General features: G+C 32.6%; 1 protein-coding gene across 6 annotated transcripts in view; it reads left to right on the top strand.

Moving 5' to 3' along the window:
* Window positions 1-27,846, top strand: part of LOC114331344 (uncharacterized) — a 215,110-nt gene that overhangs the window by 121,688 nt on the left and 65,576 nt on the right. For all 6 annotated transcript variants that reach the window (XM_050647270.1, XM_050647268.1, XM_050647269.1 and 3 more), the window contains exons 3-4: window positions 1,492-1,780; window positions 23,512-23,763. In XM_050647270.1, the coding sequence (XP_050503227.1) occupies window positions 1,492-1,780; window positions 23,512-23,763 (541 nt within the window). The remainder of the gene's footprint in view (window positions 1-1,491; window positions 1,781-23,511; window positions 23,764-27,846) is intronic.

The following is a 27,846-nucleotide window of genomic DNA, read 5'->3' on the forward strand; positions in this document are numbered from 1 at the left end:
AACAATAAATGTCTATCTATCTATCTATCTATCTATACCGATTTTGAACTTTGAGATTACATTTTCTCCGACCTAATTTTTGATTGGAATTTTGCTATTTTTGGCAATTTTCACTCGTAATATCGATAGTTTTTATTATAATAATATATGTTATGAGTATTTTAAAGATATGAAAATTGGTGTAGAGAAAGAGGACAAAAATAAAAAGGTGACTGTTTGAAAATTATGATCCTATTGTTTATACCTTTGCCGTAAATGCCGGTCAACTTTGACCGGTTGTATCTCGGGAGTCACTCATCAAAATTAAATGTTTTTCTTTTAAAAGAAGCGTAATGCCGTTTTGTTTTCAATACCGTTTTCGTGATTCAATTTAATTTAATATTTCCCGAGATATTCTATTTGTCTTTAAGCCAAAAATTTGTTTATAACTTTAAAATAAACCTGAGGCCGTTTAAATACTCCAATTTTAATTCTGTAAAGTACATTAGATAGGTACAGTGTCTTTTTATACAAAAATCATAGTTATTCTTATGTATCATATTTATTGTGGTTATTATAGCGACCTGTTCATTCAATTCCCATCGGCTTCTGGAATTATAATCTATGCGAAAGAGCTTTTAAATTGTTAAATTATTTAATTATTGATAAACAATTACGTATCTAAAATTTTAGTTGAAAATTAAAGATTTTGTTGAAAAACCCGCATTTTTCGGGGAAAATTTTCGTCGAAGTAAATCGGAAAAGCACGTCTCCATGCAAAATTTAATTACAGTGAATTTTTATTTGGGTGTTCTTGGTGTAAAGTTAAAATACTTGGAATTATAGAGCAAAAATTGAAAAAAAAACACGATTTTCGGGCGCCATTTTGTTTATAAAAAAAGTAGCACACTTTCTGCGGACTTTGCATACCTATATTATTAATGTATACAATCATAAAATTCGATTCCAGCAATAAAATTGCTGGTAAATAACTTTTTCCACCTACCTCTACCGAAAGTATACTTTTCCGGACCTGATTGTAGGGAGCAAAGTTGTACTTTTCTTCCCTAGGGAGGAAAAGTAAAAGTGACGTCATGGTATTTCATTCATAAAAATAACTTATTGACGCTCTGTACAATATTTATTTTCTATTACGTAAGTATCTATACATTTTAACGTTTATTTAAAAACACCCTGTATTTTCCAGAATGGTAAAAAACAGTAAATTGTTATTCTGATTTAACAATGTTTACATTAATAATTTGACTTATATTTGACAGTTGACAGTTATATTGTACCTACTTGTTAGTTTTAGTTCTAATAAATTTTGTTGGTTAGTTACATAAATAAATTAAGTAAAAATGAAAAATTACTTGTTATTAATTTGAGGAAGGTGGGAAAACCATATGTATAACATGGGAGTAAAGTGGCCTTTCCTCCCTTGTTATACAAATAGCTATTTCTTGCATTTTGCTAATTAGTCCAGAGTAATAATATACTATTAATTTATAGGCCGAAGATGCAGTGTGCCTTGCTGATTATTGCGATATTATGAGATGTGACGTCTTGATGACCCAAGATTTCAAATCTGTCTATCCAGAACACGAAAATACTGATATTGAAATTTGGCGGGAAGCCTCTGCTTACTCCAAAGCACTAGCAACATCGAGTCCCAGACACGTAGCGAAGTACACCTTTAAAAATGGAAATTACCCTCATTTACAAAAACAACCGCAGTCAGACGTTAATCTTAAGAAACATTGTCAGAAAATGGAAACGTCCGAGTCCAATAATAGTAACGGTAAGATATTAAAAAATTTCATATGTACAGTTTGTCCCGCTTATTAGAGTACCGGTTATAGGAATATCCCGGTTTATGGAATATAAATTGGAGGTCCCGAAACGTTTCCATTTACCCTTCAATAAATTTATCCGTTTATTGGAATATGGTTTAGTAATCTTATACCGCTTTTTAGAATAATTTTTCAGGTCAACAAATAAATTTTTACGTACAACTTCCTAAAAATTTTAATTTTGCCTAATATAATGGTTTGTCGGTAAGAGCTTCGAAAGCCTGCTATTTTGTATATTATTACGGTTTGTCAGGTACCTAATAAACACTTTATTACTGTGTTATGAGTAAACGCTCCTTTCCCACAGAAAATTCAATCGTATGCCGACAAGGTCATAAAATAATTTCATTTGTCTACAAATTTCTATAGGTATATTGCCACACACTTGGCTGTTTTTAGAAACTGCATTTTTCTATAAAATTATTTATTACCAATAGTTGATCGTTTGTTCGGAAGTCTTTTCTAAAACCCAATTCCAATTTATTGTCTAATCGTTTTGTAATTATTTTTGTAAATAGATTATAAATTTTTATTGACATAAAAAGACCTAAGACCATATGCATATACATATTGACATAGTATGTATGTATAACTTATATTCGGTACACTTATTTCAGCTAGCCACCAATGATCGATTATTAGATTATCCTGCTTATAAGAATATTTTTGCTTGGCACGAAGGCTATTCTAATGAGCGGGTTCGACTGTATAAGTAACTTCTTAATTGGTCCGGATACCTCAGGCGGTAGGATGTCACAGTAGTCCAGGACTTCCACGCAGGTAGGCCGGGGATCCAATCCCAGCGCCGCACAGTAGTTCCAAATGCTGAAACGTGGTCATGAGCTAAAATAAACCGTCCCTATTTAGGGATTTTCTTGTTTACAGTTGTTTTCTCATACTATCGTAGAGTCGTAATACGCAGCTATAAGGATCAGACTGGATGTATTCTGGTTTATAGCTTAGGAATAAGTGAACCATGTCCAAGATTATTTTGGCTGGCAGAGAAAGTGAAAAAGAACGTGTTAATTGAAAACGCTGTAAAACGTTTTTTAGTTTATCAATTTTATTGCTGTATAGCAGATTCTTCTTTTTTAAGTATGTAGTAATGTAAGATGTAAGTTAACTAAGCTTTAATAACACTAAATGCCTTAAATTTGTTAATGCATAAATAGTGAAAATATACCTGAAATAATCAAAATGTTGTAAAGATATATTCAAAAATTACAAAATCCTGCATAATTCTGCGACTAATGTTTATTAATCTTAAAATATATAGTATCCAGATACAGAATCACTTTGCTTTAGCTGCCTATAACTGCATATGCACTGCCGGCAGTTGTTTAAATACAAAAGTGGGAAATGACGCATATTACATGATTCTGGCAATTGTTGAGTATGCATGGGTGGTTGCACATAAGTAATAGGTTTTGAATATTGTACTTCATAAAGAAAATGTATTGGTAATCAGTCATTTCAAAAGTTCCTTATAATATAAAATTTTAAACAAATGTGCGTTTAACATAAAATTTTCGAATTTCTTCTGAGATTTGTAATATCAGCGACATTAAACTACACAATTTAACAAAAAAATTTGCGCTGTGATTGACATTTTCAATTTCTTTCCGCCATGTTGGATCCGCCACTTTGTTTTTCGGAAAAAATAGTTTTAGATTCGTAATCAGCGATGCCAAAAACCCTTGAGTACGAAAGTAACTCCGAAGTGTATAAACAATATACGCTTTTCAAGGTCCATGACCACGTTTTCGGCATTTGGAACCACTGTGCGCCGGCGAGAACATCTAGACATTTGACAAAATGTTTATAGGCCCCAGGTCGATTTAGCCTAAATAAAATGAGTCATCATCAATCATCCAATCACGTCCACTGCTAGACATAAGTCTCCCTCAGTTCTTTCCAGAGATCTCTACTCTACACTGGGCCGCTTGTAGCCAGTTCCCCGCTACTCTTTTTATGTCGTAGATACATCTAATCGGTGGTCGTCCTCGGCTTCTTTTATAGTTTCTGGGCCTCCATTCCAAGATTCGTCTTATCCACCGTCCTTCTTGTGTTCTGGCTAAGTGCCCTGCCCAGCTCCATTTAAACGTCGTAGTTCTTTCGATGACGTCTTGAACTCCTGATCTCTGCCTGATCTGTTAGTCTGTTATGTGGTCTCGAAGGCTCACGTTCAGCATTGCACGTTCCATGGCTCGTTGTGTAACTCTGAGTTTATTCGCGGATTTTTGCGCCAGTGTTAAAGTCTCTGCTCCATAAGTTTCTACAGGAAAATTAAATTGGTTTTAAACCTTTCGCTTGAAACACATGGAAATTGAACTTCTTAGAATATGGCTTAGTTTGCCAAATTCTGCCCATGTCAGGCCTATTGGCGTCTAGTGTTGCCCAAAATCGGTCTTGGTCTTGCAGTCTTGGTGTTGTTCTTGCATTTTCGCAAGACCAAGACCAAGATCAAGATCACCTAATTTTAGCAAGACCAAGACCAAGACTGACCGTGCAAGATTTGAGCAAGAACGAGACTGACCCTGTGAGACTCTTGCGTCTTGCAGTTAGGACCGAATGTCGTTTTAGGGAGTATAGTAGTTTGGGTATATGCTTAGATGCATAGAGGCTCTATGAGACGCAAAAAAATGTGTAACAGAAATTTGGAAAATTGAACTTACGCGCATTACGAACAATACTATCAGCATACATAGCCAATCAAAATATCCATTAAAAGAAAACTTGGCACATTTGATACGTACTCAGAAGTCATAAAACTACAATGTAAAAATAAAACATTTTAAGGTACACTTTAGAAGACCAAAAATAATAATTTTTTCAAGATTTTTTTTCTCAGAACCTTTATTAGAATTGAACATAAAACTGTTTACATATTCATATCTAACTATTAGAGAATACAAAAAATATATTTGCTTTCATTTATACACGTAGGCTAATATTGTAGGGGCGCCAAAATCGAGGCCTCGAAAAAAACTAGTTCCGATGGCGAACAGTTAATCTCAGGATTGGGATCTATGAAACAAAAACATCGTAGGGCATTTGAAAAAGGAAGGTTTCTTACGTGATAATTTACCACCGTTAGTGAAAAATTCCGCAATGAAAACATTTTACGGAAAGTTGAAAAATTTTTGTGAAAACATCGCCCGTTTTTCTTCAGTTTTTTATGGTTAAACAATATTTGTTTTTTATTTTTTGGTCAAATTGTGGTAAATTGTCACGTAAGAAACCTTCCTTTTTCAAATGAAGTACGATTTTTTTGTATCGGATATCCCAATCCTGAGATTAACTGTCCGCCATAATTTTTCGAGGTCTCGACTTTTGCGCCCTCTGCAATATTAGTGTACGTGCGTAAATAAAAAAATATATATTTTTTGTACTAAGAGTTAGATATTAATATTTAAAAAGTGTTATGTTCATTTCTAATAAAGGTTCTAAAAAAATTATTATTTTTGGTCTTCTAAAGTGTACTAGTACATTAAACAAATTATTAAGACTAAACATCGTTTGTGCTGAGTAGTGTGTAATCCACAGAGAACGGCAGTTCTCACCAGTGGCGCACAACACCCCTACATGCGACACTATATATACACGAAATTTTCGATTCCACAGAGAACGGCAGTTCTCACCAGTGGCGCACAACACCCCTACATGCGACACTATATATACACGAAATTTTCGATTTTCTAAACCTGACTGAATTGAAAATTGGGCCAAAACCCATCTTAAAGTTTAGGAAAAGAGTCGTCCATTCATATGTCAACCATCAATTTTGGTCCAAGGGTGTGGATTTTACAGTCCTTCCCATTTAAAGCCTGTTTTTCGTTCTCGTCCCCAAAACTCCCAAAAATTTCAAAAATTTAAGCCCGACCTTTGCGGCTTCTGATAGCACAGATAATTACCTTTCCAACGCATGTTAAATTTTGAAAATCGGTTTTACCATTCAAAAGTTATCGAGCTCAGAAATATGACTCAATTTTTATTTAAAAAATTGAAAATGTTTGTGGATATGTATGTATGTATGTATGTATGTATGTGTGTGGAAAAGTTACACCGATCTGAATGATTTTTTCTGTGTTTCAAGAAGGTGTGAGGGCCGATTCAGAACCGGTCTAATTTTTGACTTCTGACTACCCTTAAGCCAGCTAGAGGGCTAGGTAGATACAAAATAGCATATTTTTTGGGCGTATATATCTTAGGTTCAAGGAAAGACAGGAAAACCGCAAATACACCAAATCAATAGGGTTGAGTTAAGCTTTTAAATGGCGCATAAGCGATCAAGCTGAGGCATATACACTGCTCACCATAGCCAAAAAACTGAAAAACTAAACTTTGAAAATTTTGGTTCCTCGACAATTACTCAAAATTTCAACCTACGAATTGTGCCAATAACTGAGCGTTTGTAGAAGGACTTAGGACGCGTCTAACGGTGTATACTTCATATCTGGGAAAATTCGAATTTTTAAGTTATAGGCTTCATAAGTATGATCAAATCTATTTCTTATGGGAAAAACGGGTTTTCAAGCTCAATAATTCCTGTAATACGTTCAGTTATCGCACTCGATCTTGGATGCATCAGATACTACTTGTCAATACGTTTCAAACTCATGTTTGGTGATCAACATCAGGTAAGCCGTTCAGAAGTTATAGAGCTCCAAATGTATAATTAGTCCAGGAACTGTAATTTTTCACTTCGCAATTTTTACAGAATGGATAGATTTGTTTGAAAATTTGACAATAAGTAGTGGATAGTCCAAGGATCAAAATCTATATGATGCAGAAATACGCTTTTACCATGGGGTGGTTGCCACCTCATCTCGAGGGTGAAAATTTTTTATTATATTTTGACCGCAAATGCTGGTAAAAACATTAATTATAAGCAAAAAAATGTTCATTATACATTTTTTTCATAAAATTAATAGTTTTCGATTTAGTGGTTATCGAAGCTATTAGTTTTATATCGAACAAATTACCAGAGACCGGCAGTTTTCGCCAGTGGCTCAGAAATACACCCCCCTACACGCGACACTATTATATGCACGAAATTTTCAATTTTCTAAATCTGACTGAATTGAAAATTGTGCCAACTCCCATCTTCAAGTTAAGAAAAAGACTCACCCATTCATATGTCAACCATCCATTTTATTCCAAGGGTGTCGATTTTACGGCCCTTCCTATTTAGGGTCTGTTTTTCGTTCTGGTCCCCAAAACTCCCAAAAACTTCGAAAATTTAAGTCCGACCTTTGCGGCTTCTAACAATACTGATCATTACCTTTCCAACTCATGTCTAATTTTGAACATTACCAGAGAACGGCAGTTCTCGCCAGTGGCGCACACCCACACCCCCCTACACGCGACACTATATTATACACGAAATTTTCGATTTTCTAAATCTGACTGAATTGAAAATTGGGCCAACTCCCATCTTAAAGTTCAGAAAAAGACTCACCGATTTATATGTCAACCATCGATTTTGGTCCAAGGGTGTAGATTTTACGGCCCTTCCTATTTAGGGTCTGTTTTTCGTTCTCGTCCCCAAAATTCCCAAAAATTTTAAAAATTAAGTCCAACCTTTGCGGCTTCTAATACAACTTATCATTACCTTTCCAACGCATGTCTAATTTTGAAAATCGGTTATACCATTCAAAAGTTATAGAGCTTAGAAATGTGACTCAATTTTTATTTAAAAAAGAGAAAATGTTTGTGGATATGTATGTATGTGTGTTTAAAAGTTAAACCGATTTGATATTTTTTCTCTGTGTTTGAAGAGGAGGTCAGGGCCGATTTAGAACCGGTGTAGTTTGTGACTTTTGACCACCCATAAGCCAGCTATAGGACTTGGTAGGTACAAAACAGCATATTTTTTTGGGGTATATATCTTCGGTTCAAGAAGAGACAGGAAAACCGCAAATACACCAAATCCATAGCGTTGAGTTAAGCTTTCAAATAGTGTCTAAGCTGTCAGGATCAGACATACACACGGCTCAGTATCGCCGAAAAACTGAAAAACTAAACTTGGAAAATTTTGGTTTTTCGACAATTACTCAACATTTCAACCTACTAATTGCGCCAATAACTTAGCGTTTGTAGAAGGACTAAGACGAATCTAACGGTGTATACCTTATATCCGGGAAAGTTCGAATTTTTAGGTTATAGGCTTCATAAGTATGATAAAATCTATTTCCTGTGGGAAAAACGGTTTCTTAAGATCAATAATTCCTGTAATAGCTTCAGTTATCATACTTGACCTTAGATCCATCAGATACTACTGATCGATACGTTTCAAACTCATGTTTACTGATCAAAATCGGTTAAGCCGTTTAGAAGTTATTAAGCTATAAAAGTATAATCCAATTAACGATTATTCCCGAAATGGTTTATGTAGTTGTAGTGGTTACGACGCTAAATTTGATCTGGCAACGGGCAATCCGATTTCATTTACCGGCCATCTCAATATTTTTGTTTCAATCTATTTCGAATAGAAAAAAATCTAGTGTACATTCGATGGATACTAGATTATCTGGGATATAATGCAACAAAGGTGACCATTTATAAAGCTTGACGTGTAATAGATAGTGTGACCAACTCCAATTCAGTCGAACTCGGGACAAAGCTGAAAAAAATACTTAAAATCCGGGACTTTTCAATGAAAATCGGGCCATGTTTTTCAAATATAGAACTTTAATATCATCATTTTATTGATAATATAACATTTTTATGTTGACAATGATATTTTTGTTGGGATTAAGCAACAATTGATTGTAATTATAACTACATTTTTCTTAGTTTTTGACGTTTCGACTCCCAATCCGGAAATCGTTCTTAAAAAAGGAAATTTTTTATGTGGTACTAGTAATACAAAGAGCACTGAACGCTAGAATGCTGGAAAAAAGACCGGTTGGAAAGCCAAGAAAGGGCTGGGAAGACACAGTAAACAGCGACGCACAAGCACTTTTAGGAGTCCGTGTATGGAGAAGAGCAGCCACATACAAACAAGGGTGGAGGCAAAAAATAAAGGAGGCCAAGGCTCAATTTGGGCTGTAGCGTCGTAGAAGAAAAAAAATTAGTACATATTACATTCCAGACATTGTCGACTTTTTTGCGTCCCACCAATTCAATTTAATGTGAATTCTTAAAAGAATAACGTATTCAAAATTTCAAAATAAAATTTTACCAAAACTTTGAAAATTCGGATGGCTCGGAAGCCTTGTTCGGGACACCTGGACACGACTTCGTAATTCGGGCCATGTCCCGGATTTTTCGGGCTAGTTGGTCACATTAGTAATAAGGGAAAATTGCATTCAACTTCATACATTTAATTTATAAATAACTTTGAAAAACTCCTGATACAAGAATAAAAAACCGCTAAACGCCGTAAAAATGAGTGGCGCATAAAATATTCCAGCTACAAAAGATCTGATATGAATATTACGTGGCGCGAAAATGGATTTTCATTTGATGCAAAACAAAATTCTAGTTTTATTTTAAAAGATTTTTCCATAATATTTACTAAATTTGAAGTAAACGCGCCACAAAAGAGTTTTAAAATGCAAACTGTATCAAAGTTACTCTTTTGTCGCGCGTTTACTTCAAATTTAGCAAATATTATGGAAAAATCTTTTAAAATAAAACTAGAATTTTGTTTTGCATCAAATGAAAATCCATTTTCGCGCCACGTAATATTCATATCAGATCTTTTGTAGCTGGAATATTTTATGCGCCACTCATTTTTACGGCGTTTAGCGGTTTTTTATTCTTGTATCGGTTATACAAACCAAAATTTGCTGAAAAAGCGCGGCTAACAACTATCAAATAACAGTCTATTTCTTATTGAACATAATGAACAATAATTTTCTTTGATATTATTTATGACACCGACACATATGTCGCATTGTTAATCACAAAACAGATTATGTTACCTTTTCGATATGTATAATATTATCTTTGATAAAGAAATTTAAACTCATCATTCGACACACACAACAATATCCTACTTAGGGTATTGGATAGTAACGAGTATAAAAGAATCTTTGTATTAATTCTTGGTCAAAAAAATTAATATAAAGATAAAGTAAAGTCAAAGCAATTGCGTACTATTCTGTAATTTAATTTGTATTGTAGTTTACTTTTTATTTAAATAAATGGCAAATTGTATAACTCTTTTATTCTATTTCATATAAGGTGAGGGTCGATCAATCCTTTTCTAGGCAGATAATGTTCTTTGAAATAAAGTCAACTTTACGTCATTGTCATTAATTTGGTTTTTTTGTATTTTAATCATGTTTTAGCACATGTAAGCTTATTAAATGCAAACGTTTATTAAGAAACAGACTGTCTCCCGTTGGTCACGGTATATAGTTGTTAGAGTATAGATCGTGAGTTCATACCTCAACCAATGTCAGTTTAGACGTTTATTAATTTTGTTGGTCATTACCATGGCTATGATAATTCAAGATTAAAATGTACCTACTCTGTTACAGTTTACATATTCTAAAGGTGCCGGTGGGGGATGGCGTCTATGAGCAGTATTATAGTCGGTGTAAAGAGAGAACGTATTCGAAATAATGAAATAACAAATAATATAAAATTTGTTATTTCATGATTTTGAATACTTTCTCTCTCATATACCGACTATAATACTGCGAATAGACGGCGTCCCCCACCGGCACCTTTAGAATCTGTGCGCTGTACCTACGTTGTTCTAAGATCTAAAGTAACGCTTAAAGAATAGCAATAGGCTAATGTGTAACTGCGAGACTTGCAAGACTCTTGCTGCAAGACCAAGACCGAGAGCGCAATATCAAGACCAGGTGTACTGGCGCAAGACCAAGAAGTCTCGTCTTGGTCTTGCATTTGAGCAACACTATTCGCGTCTGTATTTCGTGTTTTTGATTATTTCTGCTTATTTTGATCTCATGTCCCAGATATTTGTAAGAGTCTGTTTGCTGTATGGCATAATTATTTTCAATAGTATATTTCTACTCATTACGACATTTTTCATAAGTTTGATTTTCTCAAAGTTTATTTTTAATGCTGCTCTTTCAGACGGACTTTTAAGCAAATGTATTATAGAATTAATACATAAAGTAAAACAAAATTATTCGTCAATTCTAATTAATCCCACGACTAAGTGGAATGATTTACGGGCAAATTGGCAACTCTTTCAGAATAATATAGACGCTAATTTTGCTAAAATCTCACTAAATAATTTTAAAAACAATACGGAAAAAATAGCATTCCTTTTTTATTCAATTGCATCGGCAGCTTCTCGTTCCATGCCAGAAAAAAAACCATTTACACCACGTACCAATCTGCCTTATTGGTGGGATGAGGAATGTAAAAATATGATATCTAAGCGCAAAGAATATTTACAAAAATACAAAAAACTGTCCAATTTTGAAAATTACATAGCTTATCAAAATATAGCTGCTAAAACTAAACAACTCTTTACACAAAAACGCAAGAATAGTTTCATATCATACGTAAATCAACTGAATAAAAGTACACCAATTAAAAAAATATGGGATGTGGTTAGATCTATTAGCAACAAATCCTTTTCCAAAAAAACGCTTCCTCTGTCTGAAGACTTAATAAGTAAAATATTAGATAATTTAGCTCCGGCATTTGTTTCTAATTTTCTTTCGGACAATAAAGATAAAAAACCTTTATATTATGAAAAGTCTGATTACATGTCAAAATCTTTTATTATTTCTGAGCTTGATTTAGTACTTAAAACTTCTCGCGGTACGGCTCCCGGATTAGATGGTTTCACTTACAAAATTTTATGTAGTCTTCCACAGGTTGCAAAGCTATACTTACTAAATATATTTAATTATTGGTGGATGAAGCAAGACTATTCAGAACAAATTAAAGATATTATCATATACCTCATTCCTAAACCACAAAAATACTTAAGTTTACCCTCATCTTACCGTCCAATTTCTTTAATGTCATGCTTTACAAAAACGTTTGAACGATTGATCAAACTTAGGTTAGAACATTTTGTTGAAAGTAACGCTTTATTACCGAGTGCGCAATATGGATTTCGGAGAGGTCATGGAACTATAGACGCTGTAACAAATTTAGTGACCGATATTCAAATTTGTTTTTCAAAAAATGAATACTTTTTCTGCTTATTTATTGATTTAAAAGGAGCATATGATGTGGTAGATTTGAATATTTTGATGAAGAAAATGATTCAAATGGGTATTAATGCCAAAGTATCAACCAATATCTTGTAAATGTTCAAGGATAGAAAAATATATGTTCGAGACCACAATAACATATTACATGGACCACGCGTTATATACAATGGTCTGCCTCAAGGATCTATTCTAAGTCCTTTACATTTTAATATATATATACAGCTGATTTGCATGATCTGTTGGATGACAATATTAAAATAATACAGTACGCGAACGATATTTGTCTATATGTCACCCATAAGACATATGATCGCTGTTTGCAAAAAATGAACCATGCTGTGAGTTGTTTAAAGAGGTGGCTTTCCTATTCTGGTTTTAGTACATCGTCTGATAAATCGGTTCAACTGTGCTTTACTAGGCACAGATTACGGACACAAGATTTTATTACTATCGATGATTATACTATTCCTTCAGTTACTAGTTATAAAAGTATTTAGGCATTGTCCTGGATAGTAAATTGCTATGGACCAATCATATTAGCTATATTAAGCAAAGATGTGAGAAAGGTTTAAATTTACTCAAAGTTATATGCAGAAAAAGTTGGGGAGCTCACCCTAATACGTCTCTCATGTTCTATAGAGCTTACATAAGATCGATTGTGGATTATGGGTGTACATTATACGGATCAGCTTCTACCAGTAACTTAAACATATTGGATCGCATCCAAGCTAAAGCACTTAAGTTATGCTTGGGCGCGATGTTGTCATCACCAAATCATGCAATTCTTGCTGAAGCACAAGAACCTCCTTTATATCTTCGTAGACAGTATTTAGCTGCAAAACATATGGTTAAATATAGGTCATGTAATGTGTATTTGTCTAATAATATTAACTTAGTTAATATTGAAAATCTCACCAATCGTTACTGGTCAAAAAAAGGTTCCCCTCCTTTGGTTGATGCTTGTATTGATACCTACCCCTATGAAAAGTGGATTCATAACCACAGTAAATACCCACTTTACGAATGCAAATATGACACCTTAATTGTTAAACCGAGGGTCATATTTCCTGAGTATTCAAATTTATCATCCTTAAATAATGAGATCTTGAAATCCATTTTGGGAGCACAGGATAATGAAGTTGCAGTATACACAGACGGATCAAAGACTAGGGACAGCTCGGGTTTTGCCTTTTATGTACCATGCACTGGTCATACACAGCTGCATCGTGTGGCGGACTTTACTTCTATCTTTATAGCCGAGGCATTAGCAATTAAAAGAGCGCTGCAATGGTGCTTAGAAAATCAGGTTCAGAAAATTGCTATTTTGACAGATTCTCAGTCAGTACTATTGGCATTACTTTCTCATCCAACAAAACATTATATGAACATTATAATATATGACATAAGGAAAATTATTCAATATCTGGGAAAGCTTGACAGAAAAGTTCGTTTCATTTGGGTGAAAGGACACGCTGGTATTATTGGCAATGAGCATGTAGATATAGCAGCTAAGGACGCTTGCCATTTAGAGAATATTATCTATGAAACAGACGCAAACGATCTTTTAGCGATTTTCAGAAATAAAATCAGAAGCGATTGGGAATCATTATATACAAGTATTAGTGAAAAATCGCAAAGTCACTATTATAGGATACATAGAGATTTGCCAAAGAACATTCCTCATCTCACCTTCCCTGTATCCAGACGATATTCTTCAATCATTACTAGGTTGAAATTACATCATGGTCGTTTCCCGGCACACTTACACAAAATAAATATAATAGATTCGCCTTTATGTTCTTGCAATAACATGTCAATAGGCGACTTAAACCATATATTTTTCGACTGCACTAAATATACACTTGAAACATTGGAACTAATGACGGAATTAAATAATATAAAATTTCCTCTTCCAGTAAATATTTCAGCACTCCTTGCTTCATTTAATAAAAGAGTCTATGACATATTAGTTAATTTTGTGATTAGGACGAAAGTAGACATTTGATCTTTTTTACGTTATAGTCTGTGGCAAATAGACTTTGTCTGATGCCAAACACACACACACACAATGCTGCTCTCTCAGACAGACTTTTAAGCAAATGTATTATAGAATTAATACATAGAGTAAAACAACATCATCTGCAAACCTGAGATGATGTTTTTCTATCTATATTGATGCCCATATCTTGCCTTGAGTGTTCTTAAATAATGACTCTAGAGCTGATGTGAACAATTTTGATGAAATATTGTCTCCTTGTCTTACTGCTCGACCTAAGCTGATTTTTATGTCTTCGTGTAGTCGTATACTTGATGTGGCATTCTTATAGATGTTTTTGATTAGTGACGTCAGTGACGTGTACCTGTAATGGATTCGACTTTGCTTTAGGGCTTCCAGTACTGTTTCAAACTATACAGAATCAAAAGTCTTCTCGTAATCGACAAATGCAAGAACCAGTGGTATGTTGTACTCGATGCATCGAGTACAATAAAATGAGTACGTTGGGTAAAACCAGGGGTAATAATAGGCGGTTGAAGCGTAGCACGGGCCTTCTTTTGCATTCCTCTTGTATCGTAGGCCCTAGAGATAGCAGACTACCATTCTATAATCCCAAAGCCGCGTTAGCGGTATAAAATGGGAGACTAATATTAACTTTTTAATTATACTGTAATATCTTTGGATTATCTGTACCTACATATACAATATAATACAGTTCTCCAAGAAATTAACGCACCACCTTAAAATGGGTCATTTTAGATGTCTCGAATTTCCCAAACCTGTTGTCCGATTTAAGTGATTTCCTTAATATGTTATAGCCTTATTCTTTAACAATATCGTTGTAATAAAATTGTTGCTAAACAGGTAACTTTTCATTGAATACCAGTTATACGAAGCAAACTGTGTTTTTTCTCAAAGTTCTTAGTACCCTGTGGAATATTCTAGCATTTATGAAATACTGAAATTAAAACCCAACTATAGCCTCATATTTTCTAAACATTCTGTTTTTTTATTCATTCGCTTATATTAGACCATAAAAAAATTAGGTACTTTAACAACTACCCATGTTTTTCATCAATAAATACAGGGTGTTTTTAAATAAGTATGGCAAACTTTAAAGATTAATTATGCATGAAAAATTAATGACAGTTTTCTTTATAAACATATGTCCGCAAATGCTTCGTTGTCAAGATAGGGAGTGTTGAAATGTTTCTTACACACTAACGATTTATTTATTGCTTTAAAACCGGTTGAGATATGCAAATGAAATTTATTGAGGTTTAGGACGTAGTTCTAATGGTGATAAACGACAAACGACTCGATAAAGCCGGTTTCTATCTTTTAAGCTGTATGAAATGTGTGAGAATGCAAGATTTCGCCAAAATATTTGCCAACGCTTTGAGCTTTAAAAGCATTGGCAAAACTTTTGCCGAAATCCGTACAATTAATTCAGAGAAATAAGGAAAAAAATATCCTGTTAGTGACACAACCCCCTTCAGGCCGAAACCAAATTTTTTGAGTAGTATGGACATCTATATTAATAACCTATATGTTTCCTGCAGCCGATTTTGATGATATATACATAGTTATAAACAAATGAAGATCAAAAACGGTAAATTGTCGCTTTTTTCGTTTATTACCAAAAAGTTAAGCATTTTAAACAAATTTCAGAGTACGAAACTCATAAATCGTATAAAAAAACTTCAATATGGCGTTCGCTAAATATGTCTTTCCTTATTGGTTACCTAGAAAATTGCAAAAAAAAATCATAAATTTTAAGTTTTTATAAATATTCATAACTTATGTAAAAATTAACTTAGAACCTTCTTATTACACGAAATGCTGAGAATTCCAATGCTTAAATCATGCCCCAAATTTCAAAGCAATTGGTCAAATAGTTTAAAAGTTATTTAATTTGTTTTCCTCAAATTAATTTTTTTGCAACACTATAAGTCAGAATATGATGAAGTTACAGTAATACTTTCGATAGTTTATGGAAGGAGAAAACTTACACTATTAAGTTAATTTAAAAAAATGACAGAAAGTATTTCTAAATATTGCAAAATTATTTTGCAAGAATATGTGAATTAAAAAGGGGGGGCTAATTGTCCTAGGACAATTGTTTTTATTTCTGAATATGTATAAAAATTCAGTCTTTCTAAATATGAAAAAATAATTTTTCTACGGGTAACGGTTAAAAAGTTATTCAAATTAGTTTTAAGTAAGCAAAAAATCGACATGTTTTTTTAAATTAATTTTACAGTGTTTAAAATTGCTTTTTGTCATTTTTTTTTTATTAAGTTAATAGAATAAATGTTCTTCTTTCATAAACTGTCAGAAGAATTACTGTAACCTCATAATTTTTTTACTTATAGTGTTGCAAAAAAATGAAATTGAGATAAACAAATTAAATAACTTTTAAACTATTTGATCAATTGCTTTGAAATTTAAAATATAATTTAAACATAAGAAGTTTCAACACTCCGTGTAATAAGAAAGTTCTAACTTAATTTTTACATAAGATACAAACATTTATAAAATCTCAAAATTTATGACTTATTTTGCAATTTTCTAAGCAACAAATAAGCATAGACATATTCAGCGAACGCCATATTGAAGTTTTTTATATGATTTATAAGATCATTATTCTCAAAATTATTTAGAATGCTTCACTTTTTAGTAATAGACGAAAACAGCGAAAATTTAGCGTTTTTTGATCTTCATTTGTTTATAACTATGTTTGTATATCATCAAAATCGGCTGCAGGAAACATATAGGGTATTAATATAGATGTCCATATACAAAAAATTTGGTTTCGGCCTGGAGGGGGATGTGTCACGAGAAAAATCTTATTTCTCTGGACTAAATATTTAACAAATTCTCTGTTCAATTTTTAATATCAAACTTCAGAGTAATTAAACTTGAGTTAGTCCAGAAAGCCACTGCGCATCTGCTAAGAAAAATATTCTGATTCGGTTTTTTTGCACAATCTTACTAAAACCGAATCCTTTTATCCTTTTAATCCTTTTAACAAAATTGCATGTTGCCAGATCCAAAAATACGTCAAAAATTGTTTAAACAATTTTTTTAACAAATTTCAAAATTCGGTATTTTTTGGGTTTTGAATTATTTTGATCAAAAAAGGTTTCTAGTAACTTTTCTCTAAAATGCGCCGTTTTCGAATTATAAACGATTTAAAAAATGAAAAAACGCAAAAATCGCCATTTTCAACTCCGAAAAACAATGTGAAGAAAAGAAAATTTTGGTGTTGCCAAAGGTCATACATATTTTTCGAATATCAATTAACAAAATCCTGAAGCATTTTAGTTCATATATGAATATTATTATATTAACTTAAACCTTGTGTGTGTGTACTTGACTGTGGACTGTGGACTTTTTCTTGACTGTGGACTTAATCCATTAGCCGAACTTATTTTGCTCTAGAGACATATTTACAAACATTGACTATGGTTTATATCAGGGGTCTCCAAACTACGGCCCGAGGGCCACATCCGGCCCGCAGACAGATTTTGTCCGGCCCGCGGAGACATAATTGAAAACTCCTTAATATTTTTTATAGCAAATAAAATGTTTGTGATAAGTTGGATAAAGAAACACAGAATGGTAATGAGTAGACATGTATAATTTATGCAGTAAATTTAACTTCAGCATATAATAACTAACAAATTATTGAAATGAATCCAACTAACATTTTATACATTGTAAGTAATGAACAACACATACCTTATAACAAACATGACATATGAAATGCTAATGAGATGTATGTAATTGAGATTTTCCACCGACAATAGTTTGTAGTTGTGGACTAATTTTACTTGTACCAATTATTAAAAGAGATTTAAGATGCTCGTCAGTTAATTTAGATCTGTATACATTTTTTGTGTACTTCATTTTGGAGAAGGTTTTCTCACACAAATAAGTAGTACCAAAAACGGAAAACAGCCCACGAGCAAATTTATGCAAATTATCAAATTGTGTCAGTGGAAGACTCTTATAAAATTCCAACAAAGATGAGTTTTCATATTTGTTCTTAATTATATCACTGCACTGAAGATCAATCATTTCCATTTGAAGTTCCGGGGCTAGGGTTTCAATGTCAGCATCAAAAGGATTCTGAAAAATCTTAATTTGATTCGCAATGGCATCAAAGTCCGAGAAACGAGTATCAAAATTTATCTTCAAAGCACTCAAAGTTTCGATTGCAAAATCGATAGGAAACTCAGTCTCAGTAGTGTGGCTGAATATTTCACATGTTTTAAAATGTGAAAAACATTTACTTCGTAGTTGTGATTGAAACAGTATCAATTTCATCCGGAATGACTTGATATTAGTGTATAAATCAGGAAGATGCTGGTTTTCTCCTTGCAATCTCAAATTCAGTTCGTTCACATGTTTTGTCAAATCAACATAGAATGCTAACTTCCATAGCCATGCGTTGTTTTGTAATTCAGTAAGAGGGCGGTGCTTTTCATTCAAAAAAATTTCGATCACTGCTCGAAGTTCAAAAAAGCGCTGAAGGACTTTCCCACAACTAAGCCAGCGTACGGCAGTATGATAAGGTAAGTCTGTTTCTCCAATCTCTGCAATAAATTGTCGGAATTGTCGGTGATTCAGCCCAAAAGATCTGATGAAATTAACAGTTGATATGACTGGTTTCAGAACGTCAGACATATCCAAACATTTTCCGCACAAAGACTGTTGATGAATGATACAATGTAAGACTAATGGTTTTGAGCCGCCGTCATTTTCTACAGCCTTTGACACAAGAGCGACCACTCCTTTATCTTTCCCACTCATGTTTTTGCCTCCATCAGTTGTAATACATTTCAAGTTTTTCCATCGAAGGTTCTTTTTATTAATGGCCATTTCAACTCCTTTAAAAATATCGATACCAGTAGTTGTGCCATGAATACTATACATATCAAGAAGTTCTTCGTGCACTTCATAGCTTTTATCTACTCCTCTAATATAAATCAACACCTGAGCAGTATCTGACACATCCGTTGACTCATCCAAGGCCAAAGAAAACCACTCAACATGTCCATTTTTGTCGAACAGTTGAGAGGATATATTTTCAGCGATGTTTTGTACCCTTCGAGCCACAGTGTTTGCTGACATACTGACAGTTTTTAATAAATTTACCTTTTCAGGGCACATTTCTGCGACTACTGCAATTATGCATTCCTTGATCATTTCTCCATCGGTGAATGGTTTTCCACGTTTTGCAATTTCAAGAGCCACACGAAAGCTGGCACGAGTTGCCGCCTCTTGTTCAGTTTTGACTTTTGTAAATAAAGATTGCTGCGATTTCAATCCGCACTTCAAAGCTTCGAATTTTTCTGTCCGCACAATTCCTGTATATTTTGAGTAATTTTGAGAATGTTTTGTTTCATAATGACGTTTCATGTTATATTCTTTGAGAACGGCTATGCTTTCATTGCAAATCAAACATAGCGCCTTGTTACTGGACTCAATTACGAAATAATGAATGTTCCACTGATCTTTGAATTTTCTGCATTCACTATCAATTTTTCGCTTCTTTTCCATTCTACTAAATCACACACAAAAGCAACAATTCAAATCAAATCAAAATACTGTTACACGCACAAACTTGTTTTAAGGAGGTACGCCCTATTTTATTTCACAACAGTTTCATAGGAACTGACTTGTAGTTACGCCACTATTGTCATCGCCAGCTAACTTGGCAGAGCGCACAAACCCAAAATTGCTTACTGGCTTAGGTCTTTAGTCTCCTCCCAGTTATCAGGGGCGTAACACTTAAGTGATTTGCGGCTATTATTTTTCAGACTTCTTATTATTTCGGATAGTTAAATGTGTTTGTGACAATTTCTAACGATGGCGTTGAAAAATAGTAGAAAGAATAATTATGTTATTAGTGGACAATCTCGGGAGAGATTGGAGATTTCCACTGGTGGAAATATTTTGTTTGTTTATGTCTACCTTGTATTAAATTAAAATATATCAAAAATAGGTGAATATTTGACATACTTAATAATGTTGACAGCTTACCACACTTACAAAAAATTAAATTATTCGTTATTTTACGGGAAAAAATTAAATACAGGAAAATTAATAATATGCAGTGTTGCCATCTTGGCCCTCGGAACTTACAGGAGTAATCAGTATGGCCCTAAGGCTGGAAAGTTTGGAGACCCCTGGTTTATATCATACTATCTATCGTGATAACAATGATTTACATTTCAATATTTATTTACATTTGTAGTTATTTTGATTACTATGTGCTATATAAACCAGGGCCGTAACTACCATTGGGGCAACCGGGGTAGTGCCCCGGGGCCCCCGGCCAAGGTGGGCCCCGCTGGGGCCCTCGTTTGGTTGGCCGTGCATAGATTTTAACAAGGAAAATAAAAATATGTATTTTAAAAGCCGATTCCAATGAAATATTTTCAAATGACACAATTTTAAAAAGACCTTACTGTGGCACCCTAGACCTCAACATACAGTTGAGGGGAATAAGCAGGGGCCCCCGAGACCTTAACATAAAAAATTTAAATTATTACTTAGGAAATTAGTTATTTCGGCGTAAAAAAACCTAAAATGCCATTGGAAGAGGAGGCCCGGGCTATCCTGATGCCCCCGAGACCTTTCGTAAAGATATAAATTGTTACTGAGTAAATTGGTCATTTTGGCGAAATAAAAACTAAAATGCAACCGGAATAGGGGCCCCCGGTTCGAGCTACTTTGTCTTAACCAATTTACCCGAGACTACATCTTGGTACGTGAAAGGAACCACATTATAGTCGAACAATGTAATTAAAATTATAGTATATTTTTTATGAAAACAGATGTTATATTGATGGTACTTGAAAAATTATTTAGCTTCAGTCATGGAATGCATTAAAATGAGTTTTCAAGGGGTTAAATATCAAACATTTTTCCGGAACCCCCATTCCGCTGGGGGTAAACTCCAAACTCCCCGGTGGGGCCCCTGCTAGGTCACGTTTGCCCCGGGGCCCCCAACATCGTAGTTACGGCCCTGATATAAACATGTATATAATTATTATTTTTTGTTGTTATTTATTATTTTTTTTTTTTATTTCTTATTATTTTTTTTTTTGTTTTCTATTATTTTTTATTTATTTGTTATTATTCTTTTTTTATTTATTTTTTTTGTGTTTTTTTAACTTAAACCTTAGTTTTTTAGTTTTTAATACTCACATACTTTAAATACTCATGCTGAGTATTCACTCCGAGCGTTAACACGCGCTTGATTAAAAATTAAGAAACTAATGTTTAAATTATTGCTATAAACTAAAATGCTTCAGAATTTTGTTGATGGATATTCGAAAAATATTTGTGACCTTTTAGTGCAGCCACTGAAGGTGGATATGAACTATTACCTCCGATTTCGTTGAACCTCCATCGATTTGCATGAAAATTGGTGAGTGGTTAGAAGATACCTGAAGGAATATAGGTGACATTGTGTCAACTTGCGCTTTTACCCTGGGGGTGGATGCTACCCCTTCTCGGGGGTGAAAACTATTTTATAAAAAATAACCCCATAATTTGATAGAGGGACAAATTTTAAGCAAAATTTGTAATGTAAATTTATTAAAATAAAACAAGACTTTTTGAGTTATTAAAGATCAAAAATTTTAATTTTTAGTGAGAAAAATGCATGTTTTTAACCGATTTTTCATCAGTAATTCAAAAACTATAAAGTATCACAAAAAAGTTGCCAAAATTGAAGTTAATAAAAAATGAAATAAACTCCTTACTAGAACAACCTTTTAATGTTAACTAAAAGTGAGTTATAGGTAATTGAACGTATATTTTTTTTCGGCGAGTACCCATATATAAGTATTCAAGCTTAAATAACGGAAAAATGTTGCACATTACTTAGATATATCTATCAAACGAGCCCCCGAACAAGTTAATAGCATTAATAGTTATGCTACAATTTTTTTTTCAAAATTTATCTTATAAGAATTTTTCCGAAAAATGATATTGTTACCTAAAGCCCATTTGAAATTTAATATCAAGGGCTATTAACTCATGTTAGATTTAATCTTTTAAACCCTTTTTTTAATAAAAGGTTAAATGGCCCCGGTAACACGGTTCTCACAGAAAAATTTAACCTACAGAACCCTACAGAATTGGCAAAAAAGGGAAAATATTTGATACAGAAGAAACTAAAATTTGGTTACATATCATTTTTTACTTATATTAAGCATTTCTGGAGTTATTATCAAAAGCATATGAAACTTATGATAATTTTAAAAATTCTGATTTTTTTAAATTATCTTTTTTTTCAAAAATATGCATTATAAACCGGTCAAAATTGTTGAAATCATTAATTATGCTAGTACATATATAGAAATTCTTGTAAGTATTACTAATAATTTTAGTTTTTGTGGAAATGGCGTATATTTTATTTTTCACTTTTTCCTAAAAAATTCGAAAGTATTCTTTTATTTTTATCATAACCTACTTAATTTTGATGATATTAACTTCTTATAGAGCTTATTTCATAGGTATTCCAAATTACTTTGACAAATGTTAGAAGATATATTTTATAAAATCCATAGTTTTCCCGTTATTTAAGCTTTAATACTTAGATTTGAGTACTCGTCGAAAAATATATATGTATATTCAATTGCCCATAACTCACTTTGAATTAACATCAGTTTAGATTTTTAAGTGAGCAGTATATTCAGTTTTTTATTATCTTCAATTTCTGTAATATTAACTTTTTTTTATGAAAACTTATAGTTTTTGAGTTATACGTGAAAAACCGCTTTAAAACATGCATTGTTTACGAAACAATAAAATTTTTGATGTCATAACTCAAAAAGTATTGACTTATATTAATAAATTTATATCACAAATTTTGCTTAGAATTTCTCCCTCTATCGATTTATGGTATCATTTTTAATAGAATAATTTTCACCTCCGAGAAGTGGTGGCATCCACCCCCAGGATACCAGCGCAAGTTGGCATAATGTCACCTTTGTTCCTTGAGGTATCCTCTAATTACTCACCAATTTTCATGAAAATCGATAGAGGTTCAAGGAAATCGGGGATGAAAACCTTCAGTGACTGCACTATTTGGAAATATCAAAATTTTCATTTTTTCACATTGTTTTTTGGAGTTGAAATGGCTATTTTCGTTTTTTGATAACTTAAATCGTTTATAACTCGAAAGCGGTGCATCTTAGAGAAAAGTTAGTAGAAACTTTTTTTGTTCAGAATGAGCCAAAACCCCCAAAAAAAGATCCCGGACTTTGTCCGGGGCAAAAAGATCGATTTTTGCAATTTATTTAAAAAAAATATTGTGTAAACAAATTTTAATGTTGACGCACTTTTGGTCCTTATAACATGCAAATTTATTAAAAGGGGTCCTTTTTGAGTAAGATTGTGCAAAAAAAACGAATCAGAATATTTTTCCTAGCGGATGTGCAGTGGCTTCCTGGACTAAGTAAAATTTTGCAAATTTTATTGTTTAATATCATTTTCTTTTCAGAGGACCGTAATACCAACGAAGAAGACAAATCTCAAAATACCTCCAATAATATCTGTCAAAACGATTTAGTAGATTCCGCTCTCCCCGCACCCGATAATAGGCAACAACGAATAGCCGAATTACAAAAACTCAAAGCGCACTGCAAACCTGAAGAACTACAAAAAATCAAAACCAAATGTGAAATACTAGTTAGGGACTGCATAGCTGGACTGCTAATTCAGCTTTCTTTAAAAGATTTCAAAGAAGTTGAGGGTAAGTCGAAAAAGAAGCGTAATTTTTGGTGTAATGTATAAATCGACAGAAATATCTGAAACCGCCAAGGTCAGACCAATCGAAAATTTTTGTTACGCGACGTTGTCATATCTCTCGGGTTTCAAAGGTTTTTCGGTTTTTTATTCGTTACCTGTTTCACACTAAAATTTATTTCTGCTTCCTCCTTGATTGGGTAATACTCCAGGGTAATAAGCTAGAAATAGACCATGTTCGGGACACTCAAAGATCCAGGTAACTGACTACTTTTTTAGTTAATGTAGACCTACAGGAAGAAAACCTACCTGTTTCCTGCCTAGACTTCGCGTCCGTTTTTTCTTAGTGCAAAAATCGCGATTTTTTTCGATTTTTTACACCCCATTCAAAAGCTAAATAGTTGACATGAAATTACAAAATTTAATTTTTTTAGAACATTAAAAACCTTCAAATTTCGAATTTGAAAATTAAAAAGAAAAATTAAAATTAAAAAGAACATTTTTAATTTTTGAAAATTAAAAAGTTAACTTGTTGCTACACAAACTGAAAAATAAGTGAAAATCGTTATTTGTTAATAACTTTTACTAGAACTACCTTAGAACTTTAGTGTTTCACCCAAAGTTGGGTATTGGGGTACTTAATAAACGCTCAAAATGTGAGACCGATCCATTAATTAGTTTAAGAGTTGTTCTAATTGTTTATCCCAGAGGTCTTTATTTTGCAATGACATAAGACAGAAAATAATGCAGATAGAGCAATTCTGCGTATGCCAAATGAAAGTAGAAAACTGATGCTATCAAAATGTGCTAAAAAAAGATAAAAAATTATCTAATATAGTCAAAAATCCTAATGCCAAATTTGTGAAATTTTGTAGTTTATAAACATTTATAATACCTTCAAAAATAATGTCCGTAGAAAAAATAATTTTACATATTAGAAAACCTTGTATTTTACACGAATTTTTAAAAATGTAGTTCAATTGGTGACTAGTCGTGGTGGGTGAAGGGGAAGCTGGGAGCCGACAAATGCACGAGTTCAAAAACTAATAAAGGCAACTTAAAACTACATACTATCATTTTCTATATCTCGGGATCTACTGAATATATTTTGATCGTTCTTTTTTTAATTTGTATTTAATTTTTCTGTACATTACAAATATGCAATTTGTCTAGACATTTATTAATTAATAAACAGTCTAATTTGTTTAAAGAATTTTTGAAAAAATAATTTTTTCCCAAAAATCCATGATTTTTATCATACTATCGTTATTAATCATAGAAAAAGTTAAGGTATACTTTAATAAATGAATTATCTTCAATAAATAATTATCTAATAAACATCATTTATTTATTAAAGTGTATTTTAACTTGTTCTATGATCATTAATGATACTATGATTAAAAAAATAGATTTGTGTAAAAAAAAATATTTTTTTCAAGAATTGTTTAAACAAATTAGACTGTTTATTAATTAATAAATTTATAAACAAATTGCATATTTGTAATATACGTAGAAATTACATACAAATTAAAAAAAAGAAAGATCAAAATCCATTGAGTTGATCCGGAGATACAGAAAATTATATTCGTTTGAAATTGCTTTTTCGGTATTTTAACTCGGTGGATTTGTAGATTCCCCCTAGTAAGTAATCGTTTGAACTGCATTTTTGAAAAATCGTAGAAGGTGCTATGAAGGTACAATGTTTGTGCAAATTTTTTAACTAAAAATACAAATCCCATTCTTTAAAATGGCATTAATGAGATTCCTTAATTATTATAAACAAATTAGCTGTGAATTAAAAAAGCATATGGCTAACTTTGTCTCAAATGAACACAGGCTAAATTTTTTTATTTGAGAAATCGTGTTAAAATGTTATCTTTTCGAATATATAAAAAGATTGTTTCTACGGACAACATTTTTAAAGTTATTCTAAATGTTTATGAACTACAAAATTTCAAAAATTTGGCTTTAGGATTTTTGACTAGAATAATTATTCTTTTTATCTTTTTTTTTAATACATTTTGATACTATCACTCTTCTACTTTCATTTGGCATACTCAGGATTGCCCTATCTTCATTATTTTCTGTCTTATCTTATTGCAAAATAAAGGTCTCTGGGATAAACAAATAGAATAACTCTTAAACTAATTAATGGATCGGTCTCAAATTTTGAAGGTTTGTTAAGTACGCCAGTACCGAACTTTGGGTGAAACACTAAAGTTCTAAGGTAGTCTTAGTAAAAGTTATTAACAAATAACGATTTTCACTTATTTTGCAGTTTGCGTAGCAACACATTAACTTTTAGCTTTCAAAAATCGGCATTTTGAAGGTTTCTCAATGTTCGAAAAATCTAAATTTTGTAATTTTATGTCAACTATTTAGCTTTTGAATGGAGTGCAAAAAATCGAACAAATCGCAATTTTTGCCCTAAATTGTTAATAATTAAAAAACGGACGCGAACTTTAGACAGGAAACAGGTAGGTTTTCTTCCTATAGGTTTACAATAACTAAAAAAGTAGTCAGTTACCTGGATCTTTGAGTGTCCCGAGAAAATCCTTATTACTCTGGACTATAAGAAGGAAGAGACAAAAAATTGATTTTAAAATAGAAAAACATTTTAAACCACTGATTTTGTGCATAATGCATTGTAAATGGATGTTTACTTTTTGCACCAACTCATTCAACTGTAGTCCCCTCTGCTTGGTTTGCTAACTGGTGACTTTTGCTGTTTCAGATATTGCTGTACAATTGTATATTTATTTAATTGTTTAGTTCTTTCATGTATATGTTCTTATAAGTAGATCTGTACAGGGTGATAAACTTTTGTGACTATCACGTTATTTGAGAAGATTCCAAAAAAAGTTATTTACACAAAAACGAGGCGCAAGCTTTATATTTTAAAATTAGTTACCAATATACCCGATTTGGGCGTCGAAACGTTAATAAAATTATTTTTTTCATTTTAATTGTGGCTTATTTCCCATATAAATAATTAATCATAAAAATGTCACAAGGAAATAGCTTCAGAACAACAATATACAGGGTCTCCCATAACACTGTACCTCGTCAATGATATACACTAAGCAACAAAATTAATGCACCACCTTAAAATTAGGACATTTTTGATGTCTCGAATTTCCTAAATCTGTCGTCCGATTTGAGTGATTTTTTAATATGCCATAAATTTATCCTTTAAAAATATCTCTGTAATAATGTTGTTGCTTGCTAGACAGGTAAATTATCATTTTATATTGGATGTACCAATCAAACTGTGTTTATTTCTTAAAGTTGATTTCTCAAACACCCTGTGAAATATTCTAGCACTTTTATAATACTAAAATTACTATTGTAGCCTTAGGTTTTCTTAACATTTTTTTTATTCATTCGCTCATCTTCGATAATAAAAGGGACATGTACTTTTATATTAAGTACAAAACGTTTTTATTAGTATAACGTAAGAAATTAACATCATTAAAGTAGCAAAAATAAATAAATACAATACGCGTCAGTTGCGCGTGTTTCCGCCTTTACTTCTAAGCCGTGTTCACATCAACGAGACATTTGGTCTTGATCAATATCATTCCAAACCTCGGGAGCTCGAGAGTACCTCTCGCTTCTATAAATATTAAGTTTATATATTTATCTGCAGCAATACCTTCTCGTCCGTTTGTATTTCATAGGGCAACAAAGATAAAATATAGTGCTAGTGCTTCTAGTCGGAACTAGAACTCAGAGCTGAACATGTTGAATCAGTTTCAGACTCTTCAATATTGAACTCTGTGCTATCGCTATCGCTTTCCATTCTGCAAAATAATTGAACAAAAAAATCAGAAAAAATAAATGAAAATTGTTGAATATAGAAATTGATGTATACCTAATGGTTGGGGAGCCCAAGCGGAAATTTTTGCAGATACTCGAGCGCGTCAGATTATCACATTTGTACCCTGTAAATGAACCGTTACCATTTTGGATCAGTACAGGGGAGTTCGTTAAGGGGGCTCCGAAAAAAAATCTATCCTTAAAAAAACTCGAAATCGTCAGATTAAGATAAGGTAAGTTGGTAACACTAGCAAAACAGTGTATATTTAAA

The sequence above is a fragment of the Diabrotica virgifera genome, chromosome 3 (assembly GCF_917563875.1).
Source record: "Diabrotica virgifera virgifera chromosome 3, PGI_DIABVI_V3a".
Lineage (NCBI taxonomy): Eukaryota > Metazoa > Arthropoda > Insecta > Coleoptera > Chrysomelidae > Diabrotica > Diabrotica virgifera.